General features: G+C 50.1%; 1 protein-coding gene across 4 annotated transcripts in view; it reads right to left on the bottom strand.

Moving 5' to 3' along the window:
• LOC309652876 (protein WWC3-like) overlaps positions 1-8178 on the bottom strand; it is a 113152-nt gene extending 104974 nt beyond the window's left edge. For all 4 annotated transcript variants that reach the window (XM_082447016.1, XM_082447017.1, XM_082447018.1 and 1 more), the window contains exon 1: positions 7761-8178. In XM_082447016.1, coding sequence (XP_082303142.1) covers positions 7761-8044 — 284 coding nt within the window. In that variant the 5' untranslated portion in view covers positions 8045-8178. The remainder of the gene's footprint in view (positions 1-7760) is intronic.
• Positions 8179-15582: the final 7404 nt, after the last annotated feature.

Genomic DNA, 15582 nt, shown 5'->3' with positions numbered 1-15582 from the left:
CTCCTGACGGCACTGAGGCTGGCACACAGGAGCCGCTCAGGAGACCTCTGCCTGGTTCGATGTCCCACCCACTGAACTGCAGGGCTTGTCCCCCAGGGGTTGGCCCAGCCAGCTCCCTTCTTCTTTCCCTCTCCCGCCCTGAACCCCTTGAGCTTTAAGGAAATAAAAAGAGGGCCCTCCAGATGGAAAATGTTGAGGATTTCACAGCTCCACAAGCAACTTTTCAGGATGCCCTTGCCCTGTCTTTCTAGAGCTTCTGAGCAAAGGCAGAGGCCATCCTCTCACCGGTGGCTCCTTCGTCCACAGAGGGATGGGGATGTCTCTTGGGGGCATCCCAGGCAACCTGATCCCCGTCTCTCTCTCTCTCACACACACACACACACACACACACACGTGAGCACACGCACGCGCGCAGAAGGCCAGGCCAGCTCTCTCTGGGTTACTGCAGAACACTGAAGTGTTAACAGATTCATTTTCTTTTTTCGGCTGTGTTGGGTTTTCGTTGCTGTGCGCGGGCTTTCTCTAGTTGCGGCAAGCAGGGGTTACTCTTCACTGTGGTGTACGGGCTTCTCATTGTGGTGGCTTCCCTTGTTGTGGAGTATGGGCTCTAGGCATGCGGGCTTCAGTAGTTGCACCACGTGGGCTCAGTAGTTGTGGCTCGCAGGCCCTAGAGTGCAGGCTCAGTAGTTGTGGCGCACGGGCTTAGCTGCTCCACTGCATGTGGGATCTTCCCGGACCAGGGCTCGAACCCGTGTCCCCTGCATTGGCAGGCGGATTCTTAACCACTGTGCCACCAAGGAAGTCCCGAGATTCATTTTCTTCTGTTCCACTGCATATACACTTGTATACACTTGACATTCAGTAACTACCCATTGATTGAGAATATTCTACAAATTGAAGAATACATTCATACTACTTTCCCAAAGTTTCATGTACTGGTATTACCATGTGCATGGTTAGTAAATTCAGGGTTTTTCACATAAATATGTTTAACATCCGTTCTTCATGGAAACACAGACAGCAGGTCTCTGTGGTCTTACCCCCTGTTATGGAACATCTTAGTAACCACCAATCTGCTTGAAACAAATTCAGCTCCTAAATGTGAATCACTGCAACCAGGTGGATAGAAGGAGTTCAGCGGGTCTCCATCAGGCCCCCAGAGGACACTTGGCAATGTCTGAAGACACTTTTGGTTGTCATGACTTGGAGGGGTGTGCTACTGGCAGGCACTAGGTAGAGACCAGGGACGCTGCGAAATATGCTACGCTACACAGGACGGCGCGACAATAAAGAATTACCCGCCCCCAAATATGAATAGTACCCGGGCAGAGAAACCCTGCTCTAAAGTAACACCTGCCCAGCTTGGATACCTCTTAGGACACTGCCTGTCAGCAATACAGTAAGTTGAATGACTCCACATGTTTCTCTATGTAACCGACTCACTGAACATACACCATCAACAACAACGGTGGCAAAAACAGTGAAGGCTTATGAGTGGGGTTAATAGGAGGCCTCAGCTTGGCCCCTGGTGAGTCCCAGCTACTCCTAAGGTGTCAGAAAGATTCCTTCGGCACCCTCCCCTCCCCGCTCCTGATTTCACCTGCCTTAATTCAAGCATCAGCTAAGTCCTGTGCGCTACTTGTCTCCCTCGCAATTTCTCTGATATAATCCCTGACTTTTCTAGTCCTAGTGCCCCAGATATCTCTAACTCAGGCCCGTCAGCATCTGTGAAAACCTCCGACAATTTCCACCTGGCCTCTCCTCTCAGAATTCCACCCTGTCCGTCACTCATACTTGGCTAGCTCAACAAATAAGACTTGGTGCCTAACGTGAGTGAAACTCCGAGCTCAATCCACAAGGTGCAGGACTCCTAGGAGTGTGTGAGGAGCCAGCAAGAGAACGGCTATAAAATGCCTGGCGCAGTCCCCCTGGGCACCCGACAAACAGCGGCTAGAGTGGCTGTTATCAACTGCACCAAGCTGACCACATGCTTCCACCGTCTCTGGGAGAACAACACATGGGGTGTATTGGTTTCCTACTGCTGCTGTAACAAACTGCCACAAACCAGGTGGCTTAAAACAACACACATTTATTACCTCACAGTTCTGGAGGTCAGAAGTCAAAAATCAGTTTCATTCTGCCAAAATCAAGGTGTCAGCAGGGCCGTGTTCCATCTGCAAGCTCTGGAAAAATACACCTCCTTGGCTGTTCCAGCTTCTAGAAACTGCATGCATTCCTCAGCTCACGGCCACATGACTCCAACATCTGCTTCTGCTGTCACATCTTGTTCTCTGACTCTGACCCTCCTGCTGCCCTCTTGTAAGGATTCTTCTGATGACACTGAGCCCACCCAGATAATCCAGGATGATCACCTCATTTCAAGATTCTTAACTTAATCCCACCTACAAATGCCATTTGTGTTGGAAGGTAACTTATTAACAGGTTTAGGAGACTAGAACATGGACATCTTTGGAGGGCCATTATTCTATCGGGGGCGGGGTGGGGGGAGGTGTCTGTTAAATATCAAACAACAGTGAATATAAGATAAAAGTAACCAGTGGGTATAACACAGTACAAGGGGCACACGGTTACCCAGCCAAGGGAAGGTCAGGTTAGGTAGTGGATTTGGGCTCAACTCCGGAGTCAGACAGACGCCTCCTCGTTGGCTCTGGGAAGCGAGGTTACTAAGTCAACCCCCTTGGCCTCAGCTCCATCACCTGTCCACCTACAACTCCTGCAGCCCTCGTGGGCTTTCAGTGAGAGCATCCACCAAGCGCCTAGAGTGCCTGGCACACGATAAGCACTCCACGTGTGTCCTAAGACCCAAGGGATCCCAGCGGGGAGAACAGGAGGCAGGAACAGCACGGTGAGGCCTCAGGGAAGAGGACACGGGCCCGTGTGAGCCCCATGGAGGCAGGGACCTGTTTGCTGGTGCTCAGCACTGGAGTCCTGAACCCGCAAGCGTGCCTGAGATGGAGAGGCTGTGCAACAGTTACTCAATGAATGAATGGGTGATCGAATGAACAAATGAACAGAGGCAGTATGCTTAAAACTGAGTAGGGACTGGGCAGTGGGGTGGCGTATGTGACAGAGCACTGCATCAGGGTCAGAAGACTCAGCTCAGGTCCCCGTCCTACTCACAGCCGGCGGGACGCACGCCTTGGCTACAGCCCTCGCATACAAGATGAGGAGTTGGAAGGAAGCGGCCCTGGCTCTTCCAAGAACAAAGCTGGAGGATTCAAGCTACGCGTGGTCTTGCCCGAGCCTGACCTGCCTTACACGAAGGCTCGGGGTCAGTCAAACTGAACGGTTCGCTCTCTTATTCCAAACACACCCAGCACTTCCTCTTCCGCAGCACTTTCCTCACATTCCCCCTTCTCATCCCCAGCACTGAGAAAGCACGAGAAACGCTCAACCTAGGAGATGACTGACAAGGATAAAGAACCCCCAGGCTCTAGTGAGCCCTCCTCCTTTTCTCCGAAGCCATCACCACCTGATAATGGTGCCTGGTGACCATCACTGTCTCCATTTTATGTGTCTGCCACCTCCCAGACAAAGTTGGTCTCCATCCACCATCCCAGCACACAGGAGGCCAAGAATCTATAACTATTACTTCATTTTACTGGATTTGAATGGGAATGGGAATAACTGAACTCAGGAAAATTTAGCTCTGCTTTTATTCCATCAGATTAATTTTACTGAATTTACTAGAAAGGCAGCCAATTAGCAAAAGGACCCAGGCTAGAAGCAGTTCACCGGGCTCACCCGGTGACCTTTAACATGTCACTTGACCCAAGGGTTTATGCACTAGAACCTACCAGAGGTGAAACACAGTTTCCACTTCCAAAAGCAGAGCGAAAGGGAAGAAAAGGAAACTTAGAGATTTCCAAACATCCGGGAGATATTTTTGGAAATGAATGACTTTTCCATTCACTCCTCTTATAAAAAAAAAAAGAAAGAAAGAAAAGAAAAGAAAGAAAGAAAGAAAGATATTAGACGGAGAACAAACCAAGAAGTGGTTGCTGATCATCTAAATGGAAGAAGAGTCTTACGGAAGCCCACTCCTTAGAGCCTGAGAAGCAAGACACTCCCCCATGGATACACAGAGACGACCTATAGTCTTAAAGAATGAAAAATGGAAAAATCATTATTTGCTTATCAGAAAGTTTATATAATCCCAAAATAGACTCTGCGGGGTAAATATAGTAAACCTCCTATTAATTAACACTGAATAAAGGTTCCAAGAAGGTAGCAATGATGCCATCTGGCCCTGTTATGTGGGGCTCCAACCTGGCAAATTCCGGAACCATGGATTGCTTTCCCCTTAAAGCAACAGCCTGTTCAAAAGACTTTTAATATATCACAGAATTTCTCCATGTGGCGCAGGTCAAACCCCATCTCGTGAACAAATGGATCCCTAAAAGCTTTTGTCATGATATAATCTGGGCCTTCTACCGCCATCCTGATCATTTATACTCTGCTTTGATCTCAAGTGTGACATGGTCCACCACTCAAACTGCTCGAGGTTGGCATTTCCAGTAATGTGCAATCCCAACTGAGCTATCGGAAACAGAACGCTAAGTTTCAACAGATCAGTCCACCTATAGGTTAATATCAATACAACCCTGCAAGAAGCAGACATATACATGTCAAAGGCACTGAATTTTTCCAAAAGAGGCAGAAAAGTTCTTCCCATATTATCCACCTAAATGGTAAATACCTTTTTATAAAGTGGCCATTGAACTCTGAGTTGATGTATGTGGAACACATATGTGTCACTAATGTAAACCACACACAACTCACCCACAGAAACTACCAGCCACAAAAATGGTGAATCAACTTTATTTTTAATCTTATTTATTTATTTATTTATTTGGCCACGCCATGCAGCATGTGGGATTCTTAGTTCCCCGATCAGGGATCAAACCTGTGCCCCTTACATTGGGAGCGAGGAGTCTTAACCACTGGACCGCCAGGGAAGTCCCAACTTTATATTTTTTAACAAAGTTTTTGGGTATGATTCCCAGAAAACTAACTACGAAAATTATATGCACAGTACTGATCTGCAGAGATAGTGAATTTAAACCTAAGGTGGGTTCATACTCCAACTAAAGAAATTCTGTTTTGAAAATATTGAGATTTGTTTTTTACACATCTGTAGCCACATCTGTAAAGATGTCTCCTTACGTTTGCAACCTCTTTGTTGTAACTTGAAAAAGAAAGTACAGCTACAATAATTCACCAACACACCCTGAGCTGGCAAGACCCAATGTTGTTAAATACAACATTGAATGGAATTACTATAAAACTCTAGAAGAGTTTGTTTACAAACCTTGGCCCTCGGTGACCTTGCTTACGGCAGCATATTTTATGCTATTAGGTTTAATAAATTATATAGGAAATGATGTTTTCAGTCGGCAACAATTTTCGCCTAACTGACTACATTCATCTATTCCTCCATAATTTCATTTTCTTTAAAAACCTATTTCTTTGCCTCTCCTGACCGTTCTCCATTTGGAAGCTGTTTGGGGAAAGTCCTCATTTTCTGAATACCGTTTTCCAGTCGTGTGAATCAAATGCAACTCAAAAAGGGTTTTAACTGTCAGATGCACATGGAGAAAATGCTGCGTGCTCTGACACACGGTTTTTTCCATATCATAAAAATCATAAAAATCAATTACAACTTTAAAGGATAACCGGTCCCCTATAAAAATCGGCAGGGTTCTGTTGTGAAAGAAGAATGACTATTACAGCATTTACACCCTTCCGTAGACTCCACTTAAATGTCTGTGGCTCGCTGAGCATTCCATACATATTTCGGGCAAGGTATTATGGGAGCTGAAGTGCAAGCTGTCCTCTGCTGAATTTTCACTCACTATGAAAACAATGTCTCATAAAAGTGTACACGTTTTTACTTTACAAAAAAATGTAAAATGTCCACTTTCGTTCACTCCACCGACAATTTTCGCATTAGAAACAGGGCTTTTTAAAAACCTGTAACGTAAGTGATGTATAAAATGTCATTCAATAACACAGACTTCTGGAAAGAGGAACATAGGAAATGGGTATGAAATACATGGAAAGGAAGATTCTACAAGCTGTCTTCTGTGGGGTCTGCTCACCTATGGCCTGGGTTGTACCATTAAAATGGAAATTCTTACATTTATACTTTTCATCATGAATCCACACTCCAATGTAACCGCAACTGTTTTATATTACCCTCATAAAATGAGTCTTTGCCTTTTCTAAGCAAAACAGTATTTTTTAATTGGTTCATTTTCCAGTTGTTTGGATTTTTAACAGACATACAGCATAAAAGGGCACCACATTCCAAGCAGTTCTACCAACTCCAGAACCATCCAAGGCTTGATCAGACAGCTGTGGCTCTAGCCTTTGGTTAAAATTATAATATGATCTCACCTGATTTTCAAAATAACTAAGCATCTTTTTAAGCCAATAAACTGTGCTATAATCTCTCTAAGTTTCTGAGTCCAGAAGCTTGCCATGTTCAAAGAGAATGTTAGGGAACCATGATCCTTTTGCCTTCCTTTGTTTTTCCCTATCTGAACCCAGAGAAATCTTCAAACAATAATTTAGCAGCTTCCCTCCCCAAAGGTTTATTTTCAAACGCCAGTGCCATGCAGCGCTGCCTTTCCAGTGCAGGTAGGAGGAAGCAGGAGCCTGTCACCACGCTGGGCCTTTTCAAGTCTCAAAATCACTGGGAAGCTTGCAGTATTTCCTTTCTGGCACTCAAGCCCAGTGTGGAGAGAAGTTGCTCCAGATAGGACAAGATATCAGATAATCACTGTAATCCCTTGGTTTCAACAGAATTCCAACTCCACAAAAAAATGCCTCTCCCCAAAAGCAGCTGAACCAACTGAAACCAACAGACAATCGAACAAAAAGTTAACGAAGAAGTCATTACATGAACTTAATTAATCGTAATCTGGTGGTGCTTTTAGAAGCATCCGTTTTTCACTCCGTAGGATTTATTTACGTGAATAATAAGACAATTTAACGCTCTACTCGGATCTTGCACAAAAAGGAAACCTAAAATTCAACTCTTGTTTTCCCTTTATTCCAAAAGCATATGGGTCTAATCATAGCCCATTCTGACCGCAGTACACAGGCTTTTTCAATCAGAATTTTAACTCAACTTTTAAGGCGCTAAAGAGTAACCATCACAAGTTTGATGGTTACTCCAAAGAATCGGGAATCCCTTAAGTGTCCCATCTGGCACAGCCTTCGAATGGAAACTAGGCTCAGCCCGCCAGACAAGGAACCCACACCACGAGGCTGGGGCGCACGTTTGTGCTCCAAGATGACAGCTCATCTGGCCACCGCGAGGTCGGGGGCGCCTGTAGGGACACAGCCGGGGGGCGGTGGGCCGCGGAGGCCCGACAGGGATGGGCGAGACCGCGGAGGAAAAAGGAAGAGAGGGCCATCCGTCAGCCCCTGGAGAGGAAATTCCAGGCGCCCAGCTCCCAGGCGTCGGTCAGCGGGTGACGTGAGGGAACCAAGGAAGAGTGTCCGCCCCGCGGTGGAGGCCGGGGATTCCGCACTCCTGGGGCTCGAGGCCGGGAGAGGGGGCGCCTCGATCCTCGGCCAGGAGTCCGGGGATGGGGGCGCCCGGATCCTCGCCGGGCGAGGAGGACTCACGATCTTCGCCCACACCCGGAGGCCTCCCGGGTCCTCGATCCTCTCCCTGGGCCCAAGGTAGGGGGCGCCCTAATCCTGGCCGGGGCCCGCGCCCCCCTTACCGGTCGCGAGGGTCGATCCACGACGTCTGGCGCGTGTTGTGGTCGATGTAGAAGACGCGGCCGTCGTAGTCGCGCGCCTCCTCCCAGCCGGCGGGCAGCGGCAGCTCGGCGCTCTCCCGGGCCCGCGGGGGTGGCGGCGCGGAGGGCGCGGGGGGCGCGGGGGCCGCGGCGGGGGGCGCGGGCGGCGGCGGCTCCCGCGGGGGCTGCGCGGGCTGAGGCGGCTCCCGCGGGGCCTCGCGCGGCTGTCCCCGCCGCCGCCGCCGGCCGCCGCTCAGCCATGGCATGACGGCGCGGGCCCCGCCGCCGCCCGGCCGCCCCACGCGCGCCGCCTCCTCCGCCAGCACTAAGGCCCGGCGTCCGGGGCGCGGGGGCGGCCGCGGGGAGCCGCCCGCCGCGCCTGGTGCATCCTCCGCCCGGTGCCCGCGCACCGGCGCCCGCCTGCCGCCCGCCGCCCGCCGCCCGCCGCCCGCCCGGCCCTACGCGCTGCCGCCCGCGCCGCCTGGGTCACTCGAGTCGCCGCCGCTCGTGGAGTCACAGGCCCAGAGCTGCCGCAGCCGCTACCGGCGGCCCCTCAGTTCCCACGGCGCGCCCGGCCATCTTCGTTCCTCGGCGCCGCCCGGTAGGGGCGGGGCTACGCAGGCCCCGCCCCTCCTGTGGCCCCGCCCCTCCCCATCCCCTCGGCGGCTCCTCCCCCGCTTGCTGCAAGCCCTTCAATCTCCCTTGGTTGCTCCGCCTCCAATCTCTCCTGGGGGCTCCTCGGCTCTTGGCTCCTCTGCCCCCCAGCCCTCACCCCCGCCCGCTGCTTCTACTCCTCCTCCCCAGCCGGCTGCTCCTACCCCCCCAGCCCCGCTCAGTGTTCTTCCGTCTTCCCCTGCTGCTCCGCGCGCTCCTCCCTCTTCTCTCCAGCTCCACCACCTCCTTGGGCCTCGCCGGGAAACCGCACGGGAGCCAGGATGGGCGCCGCCGCGTCCGTCCGCCCCCGGGCCACCGCGGAGAGGAAGGAGGGCCGGGAGGACGGCGCCCCACCCGGGCTGCAGGCGCGGCCTGCCGGGGGCTGACTCTTGGGGCCCAAACAATTCCCGGGGGAGAGGGCGGTCACCTCACTGCACCCATTCTCAGGCCTTGAATGTCTGGGGTCCTCCTCTCTGCCCACTTGGTGGGGGAGGGGAGCTGCGCCCTGGGTCTCCCGAATACTCAGGATGGTCCCGCGAGGGTGGGTAAGCCCCCGGAAGAGAGGCCGAGGGAGCTCCGTAGCTGGAGGAGGAACCCGAGGTCGGTCCTCTTGGGTGGGACCTGGAGGACACACCTGGAAGTGGGGAGCTGGGCAGGTGGGCACTTCTCATGCCTGCCAGGAGAGCCCCAGCAGGGCTGGTCCGAAGTCCCCACTCTGGGCCAGGGCCCCTGACCTGCCCTGAGCTCTTGCATCTTCCAGTCTGGAGGATCCAGTAGTGTGAGTGGAGACCCAAGTAGGCCACTGCTTGGGCGGAAGCCAGGTCAGCTCCTAAAACATGAAACCTCTATGGTAATTGGTAGTTATGTTCTACTCACATCTCATAGCTGGAGAAACTGAAGTCCAAAGATGGGGCCCTCTCTTGCTCCAAATCCCCCAGCTACTACTTAGTGCTCCAGATCCCTGGCCACAAGACTTAATGCCAGGAAATGCAGGAAAGTATCAGGGAGGTTTTAAAACACTGTTACAGTGATACAAAAAGATCTAATAAAAACCCTAACAGCAATCCATATCTAGCTACATAGGGGAAGAGACTAGAGGAAAACCTCCCCAAATGCTCACAGCAGTTTGCATTCCTTCAGTGGGATGATTTTGTTTTAATTATCATATTTACTGTCTAAATTGTTTGTAAAAGGGTTATATTACTTTTATAAGGGGAAAAGTTGTTTTAAAAAAGAATGTGAAGGCATGGAGACTGTAATTGGGACATATCCGAGGGAGGCCTTTCCTCCTCTTCTGCCACCACAACACAGAAACTTCCTTGCTCCCCAAGAATCTGCCCCCACCCGAACATCATATGCCGGAAATTCCACCACTGGAGTCCTTTTCGTTACACATGCACAGTTATTAAATGTCCAAGGGAAAGGGATGGAGCGTATCAAAAAAGCAAATACTTTGTGATCTTGCATGTTCCAGAGAATGCCCAAGTGCTGAGTGTCCCTACCCTGACATCTTCCCTTCTGATCGGCATGCTTTATTACCAAGGAGGCTGCCACTGCCTTGTCCCTCTCTCCCTGCCCACGCTGCAGTCACCTTACCACCCGACATGGCTGGGCTGAAGCTGCAATCCCGCCCTCCCTGCCAGGCATCGTGTCAGTTCAGAATTTCACAGATCTGGGCGCTATCACTAAAAATTATCCTGAATGGGGCTGGAGTGCGTTGGAGTGACGCCAACCTCAACAGAGAGAGAGAACACCCACACACATCAAAGGACTCATAGAAGGAAAGGCAAGATGAAAAAGTATCAGATAAAGAGTAAGGGGCGGGGGAAGCTACACCCCATGAGGAGCTAAGAGGCAAGTGTTGATGGGCCTTTCCCTGAGCATGAGATCTTCTTCTGGACTCCTCAGACTGGCTGCAGACCTACCATATGCAGGCACTGGGCTGGGCGTTGGGATGCTGCAGAGAACAGGAAAGAGTCTGTGCACCCCCAGCCCCCAAGTCGGGGACTAAACCAAGAATAGGCATTTAGGACTGTGGCTTGTCTACAAACCAAGCCAGGGTGCCAGTTCAGACTGGGAACTCGGGGGAGGCCTTGTGAGACCGAAAGGAAGATGGCTTGGATGAGGAAGCTGAGGCACCGGTCCTTAGAGTCTCGAGTCCTGAGCCCTTGCCCCTTGGCACGTGTAGCCGCAGTCACCAAATACTTGCTGATTTCCTAGCAGATATGGCCGGTGCCTCACCCAGATCTCCCTGGCTGGGGCGCACACCCTTCTCAGAGGATTACCCTTGGAGGACAGGTGTCTGAGAGGTGACGCTCCCCCCGCCCCCTGCCCCGGGACTGCTTCTGCAGTATGACAGACCAGGCCCCTTGCCTTGGTGGGACAAAGTGTAGTGCACCTCACCCTCCAAAGCCCCCCATGGGCTACCATGGCTTTGCTAGCTCCTTTCCTCTCTAGCCTGCCTCCCCTACCCCCATCCGTCACTTGCATGAGAACTACCCCTCCTTGGGCACTGCTTCTAGGCAGCCTGACCCCAGAGAGTCTGCTGTGCTTATTCTTCCAAGCACTTAGCAAATATAAACCATTTGACCATCGTGACAACATCTACAGATAGTCCTAATTTCATTTGCACATTAACAGAGGAGAATTGGGAAGAAATGTCACACGGTGTGCCAGTGGAGACAGATGGAAGCCCCTCACTGAAAAGGCTTTATCCACAGGCCCACCCACGGTCCCTGGACCTCTCTGAGTCAGAGAAGCGAAGCAGACCGGCCGCATTTGTCTTCCTAAAATGAGCCAACAAAAGGAAGAGACCAGAACTTGGGATGACCGAGGCCTCCATCTTCCCTTGTAATGTTTGCCCCAGGCAGAAACTGATGGTCCGTAAAGACCTGTGGTGGGCATTGGGATGGTAGAGAAGTTGGTAGCGGGGGTGAGGGGACTCTTGCCTCCCCAGCGTTGCCATATATTGGGAAGTTTTGTGTGCGTGTGTTAATTGTTAGGGAGAATAAGGCCTGTCTTTCTCACAGTCAAGTGGGGCTTTCCATGTTGGACTGAAAAACACAAGCATACACAAAACACTGCAGGGAGAGGAGGCTTTCGTCTGAGCCGAAGGCACAATTATGCATTCTTTATTGGCTCCATATTCATACCACAGCCTTGCCAACAACGAAAGTACAAACATTGTAGCGACCTCTCCTCCCACCGAGATTTCTGATGGAAAAACGGCTCAGGAAAAATCCACTTAGGCCCTGGGTACTGGAGATGCAAATATTCATACTTGTTCTCCTTGCAGACCCTCTGGGGAATCCCCTTGCCCAAACTGTTAAAATGCCCTCAGGTGGAGCTTGCAGAATATTTTCTTTAAAATGCTTCTTAAGGAGTAAATCCAACACACTCCTTGCATGCCAGGCAAGCATGCCCAGAGTTTGAAGATTTTTACTCAGATTCCGCCTTCTCTTCCCAAAGGATAACCTTGAGTTATCAAGGAAGGTACAAAATTGCCTCTATCCACATTCAATACTTGGGAAGCTTCTGGAAAAGGGAGCACCAGCAGGGCTGCAATCGTCATGTCGAAAATGAGAGAAATAAATACTGCTGGAGAAGTCTTGCCTGCTTGTATAAACAATCGCGTGTTCCAGGAAGTGACACAGTGGGTAATTCTACACAATGTGCTAAGGGGAAAACGGAAATGGGCCAGAGTGGGTCTGAAGAAGAAATGGCTCATTGTTTGGCATTCTTTCAATGCTGGAATAGTTACTCAATTATGGGCGCTTCCCATATATTTAAATAATGCCAATCCACAAGCTGTAGAGAAGATCAGCTGGAGTTCTGGCTAATTCCTGTCTTGCCGGTTTAGGGACTGCAGAGGCACAGAGCAATGCCGAGATCCCTAACCCGAGACCTCTCCCCAGGCTCAGGAACTAAAAGCGGGCGGGTGGGGCTATTCCCTGAGGTTTTTTTTTTCCTGACTTTAAGTCTTCAACTTTAGACACTTATTTGACTTGGGATCGGAAACGCCCTTGTTTGGATTTTGAGTGTGGACGGGGAGCCTGGGAACACTTTTCTCAAATGGGACTTCCTTGACTTGGGTAGATTTGTGCCGTTTTGACATGAGCTTTTTCTCACGTCCTGATCTTCCATTCCAAAGAGGTGCAGAGTATTCTGAAAGAGTCAGCTGTGTGAATAAACCAGGCCGTCTGTTTGGTCATTTTAGTGCTTTATTCTGCTGTGTGTTGGCTTCTCCGCGCACAGCAATGCCCTTGGCGTTGATTCATGGCTGTCATGTTGTAGGCGGACTCGGCATTTGTACCTGGGTTATTAAACTTCAGTTTTAAGAAAAAAAAAAGTAAGACCAATTTCTCTCCCAAACTTAGAATATTTGCTGTCACCCACTTGCTTCCTCTCCAGGTCTCCCCTCCCAAAGCTATATTTTTACTACTTCTCCTTCCCAACCCTTGGGTTGTGTTGCACAAAATGGTAACGAGCCAAATGGAAATGTATTCCAGGCAAACCATAATTTTCAGAAGACACAGCTGCCATGAGCCGGCATACTACACGACGCTTCCTCCTGGCTGGGTTCTCTCCTGTTTAGGATTATGACTCTGGTCCCCTGTGGATTTGGAAAAACAGATTCTTCAACTGCAGACCTCTGCTTTATGAGCCAAGCAGACCAGCTTGGAAGTCTCAGGCTTACAGAAACAAGAAGGCGGATTTATCCGACACAGAAATGAGCAGTCTCTGGGTTATTAACAGTTTTTTTTTTTTCATTTGATGACACCAGTATTATAAATTAGTCTCTTTTGTAGCATGAACGGAACAGTTTTGGAACACAGGCAACGTCATTAGATCCTGAAACAACAACCCTGAGGTGTTTGTTATATATCAGTGCTTTTCAGCAGGGGGGCGACTGTGGCCCCCAGGGGACATTTGGCAACATCTGGAGACGTTTGCTACGGGCATCCAGTGAGTAGAAGTCAGGGTTGCCGCTCAACATCCTACAGGGCCCAGGACAGCCCCACAACAGAGAATTATCCATCCCAAATGTCAGTGCTGATGTAGAGAAGCCCTGTAATACACGTGTAATTGATGGTAACATTTGTTCTACCTAGGCTTTTAGTGGGGAAATCAAGGCCCAGACAATGTAAGTAACTAGGCCAATGTGATCTGGCCACTGCTAAAAAGCATCAGCCCTGAGATCAAAGCTCAGCTACCCCATCTGACCTCTGTATTAGTCAGGTTTCTCCAGAGAAACAGAACCAATAGGGTACATCTATCGAGATTCATTATGAGGAATTTGCTCATGTGATTATGGAGGCTGAGTAAGGAAAAGTTGAGTTAGCAAACTGGAAACCCAGGAGAGCCAATGATATGCTTTCAGTCCAAGGCCAGCAGGCTGGAGACCCCAGAAGAGCTGATGTTTCACTTCAGGTCCAAAGGCAGGAAAAAGCGGATGACCCAGCGCAATCAGTCAGGCAGGAGGAGTTCCCCCTTACTTACTGACTCACAGGAGAGTCAGTCTTTTTGTTTTACTCCGGCGTTTGACGGGTTGGATGAGACCCACCCACATCTGCTTTCCTCAATCTACTGATTCAAGCGTTCCTCTCATCCAGAAGCACCCACACCAACACACCCAGAGTATTTGACCAAATATCTGGGCACCCTGTGGTGCAGTCAGGTGGACACGTAAATTCCCCATTACACCTCCTGACTTGATAGCCAGTTGCTCTGTGTTTCTACAACTCTTTACGTCCACAGAGTGATTCATGGGCCGGCAGCACCAGCATCGCGGGGGAACTCATCCAAATGGCCAGCCCGGACCCATTGGTTTGTGAAGCGCTATGTTACGCACGTGGAAGGGGATGGTGCGGGGGTGCGGGCATCTAAAAAACCCGATTTTACTGTATTGATTCAGAGAGCCATCCGGTTAGTGTTTCCATTACTCAACTCCATAATCAATAGGGCTTTACTTATCATTTAAGAGGTGCCAAGCGCTACTCAGCTCTGCATGAGAAGCATATTTAACAGTCTGGATTTGTTTGTCATTCAACTTTAGGCCATGTCTCCACGAAGTTCAGCCTGGCTTACCTGGCACAGAAGTAGAAATGGGCAAAAAGCCAGCCCCGAGCCTACCATGGTGTCAGCAATGTTTGATTTTTGCCTGTTTCCTCTGCCTCTCCCCTGCCTGGTGTCCCCACCCAGGACTGGCTACACAGTTTGCTGTCTACATTTTGCAGTGCCAGATGAAAAGGCGAGACCCTTTTCAGGCTGCTTCCACAAAACACCCCAAACAGAGTGGCTTATAAACAACAGACATTCATTTCTCACAGTTCTGGAGGCTGGGAAGTCCATGATCAGGGTGCCAGCATGACCCGGTGCGTCTTCATATGGTGGACGGGTTTAGGGAGCTCTGTGAGGTCTCTTTGAAAAGGACATTGATCACATTCGTGAAGCTCCATCATCATGACCTAAGCACCTCCCAAAGGCCCCACCTCCAATACCATCACACGGGGGCTAGGACTTCAGTACATGAACTTGGGGGGCACACCAACATTCAGACCACAGCAGACCCCTTGTTTAAAAAAATATTAATAATTTCAAGATGGTGATGGTAGACAATTAAAACAAGCACAAGCCCTTTGGAGCACAGGGCCCTGTCCATACCTTTGACTTCTAGTCATTGTGTCCTTTGAACATTCCAAAGGGACAGCAATTTTCAGCAACAGCACAGAAGATCATTTTGGGGAAAGAGGCCCTGTCCCAGCAAATCAAACCACTTGTTTCCCAGGACTTCTCTGCCAGCCCAGCTACCTCCCCAAGGTCAGCATGATACTGCTGGCAGGAAGAACGTCCCCTGCTCCTATGCCCTGGCCTCCCTGGTGTTGAGGGTTGAATTATGTCCCCCCCAAAATATGTTCAAGTACCTATCCCTAGTACCTGTGAATGTGACCTTATTTGGAAATAGGGTCATTGCAGATATAATTAGTTAAATTACGATGAAGTCATACTGACGTAGGGTGGACCCATAACCCAATATGACTGGTGTCCTTAGAAGAAGAGAGAAGACAGACACACAGGAAGAAGGCCATGTTATGGAGGCAGAGACTGGAGTGATATGTCTAGAAGCCAACGAATGGCAGAGATTGGCAGC

The sequence above is a fragment of the Balaenoptera physalus genome (genome assembly GCF_965194825.1).
Source record: "Balaenoptera physalus genome assembly, chromosome: X".
NCBI classification, from domain to species: Eukaryota; Metazoa; Chordata; class Mammalia; order Artiodactyla; family Balaenopteridae; genus Balaenoptera; species Balaenoptera physalus.
Note: the sequence above shows the minus strand (reverse complement) of the source record. Positions and strands in the feature narration are given on the sequence as shown.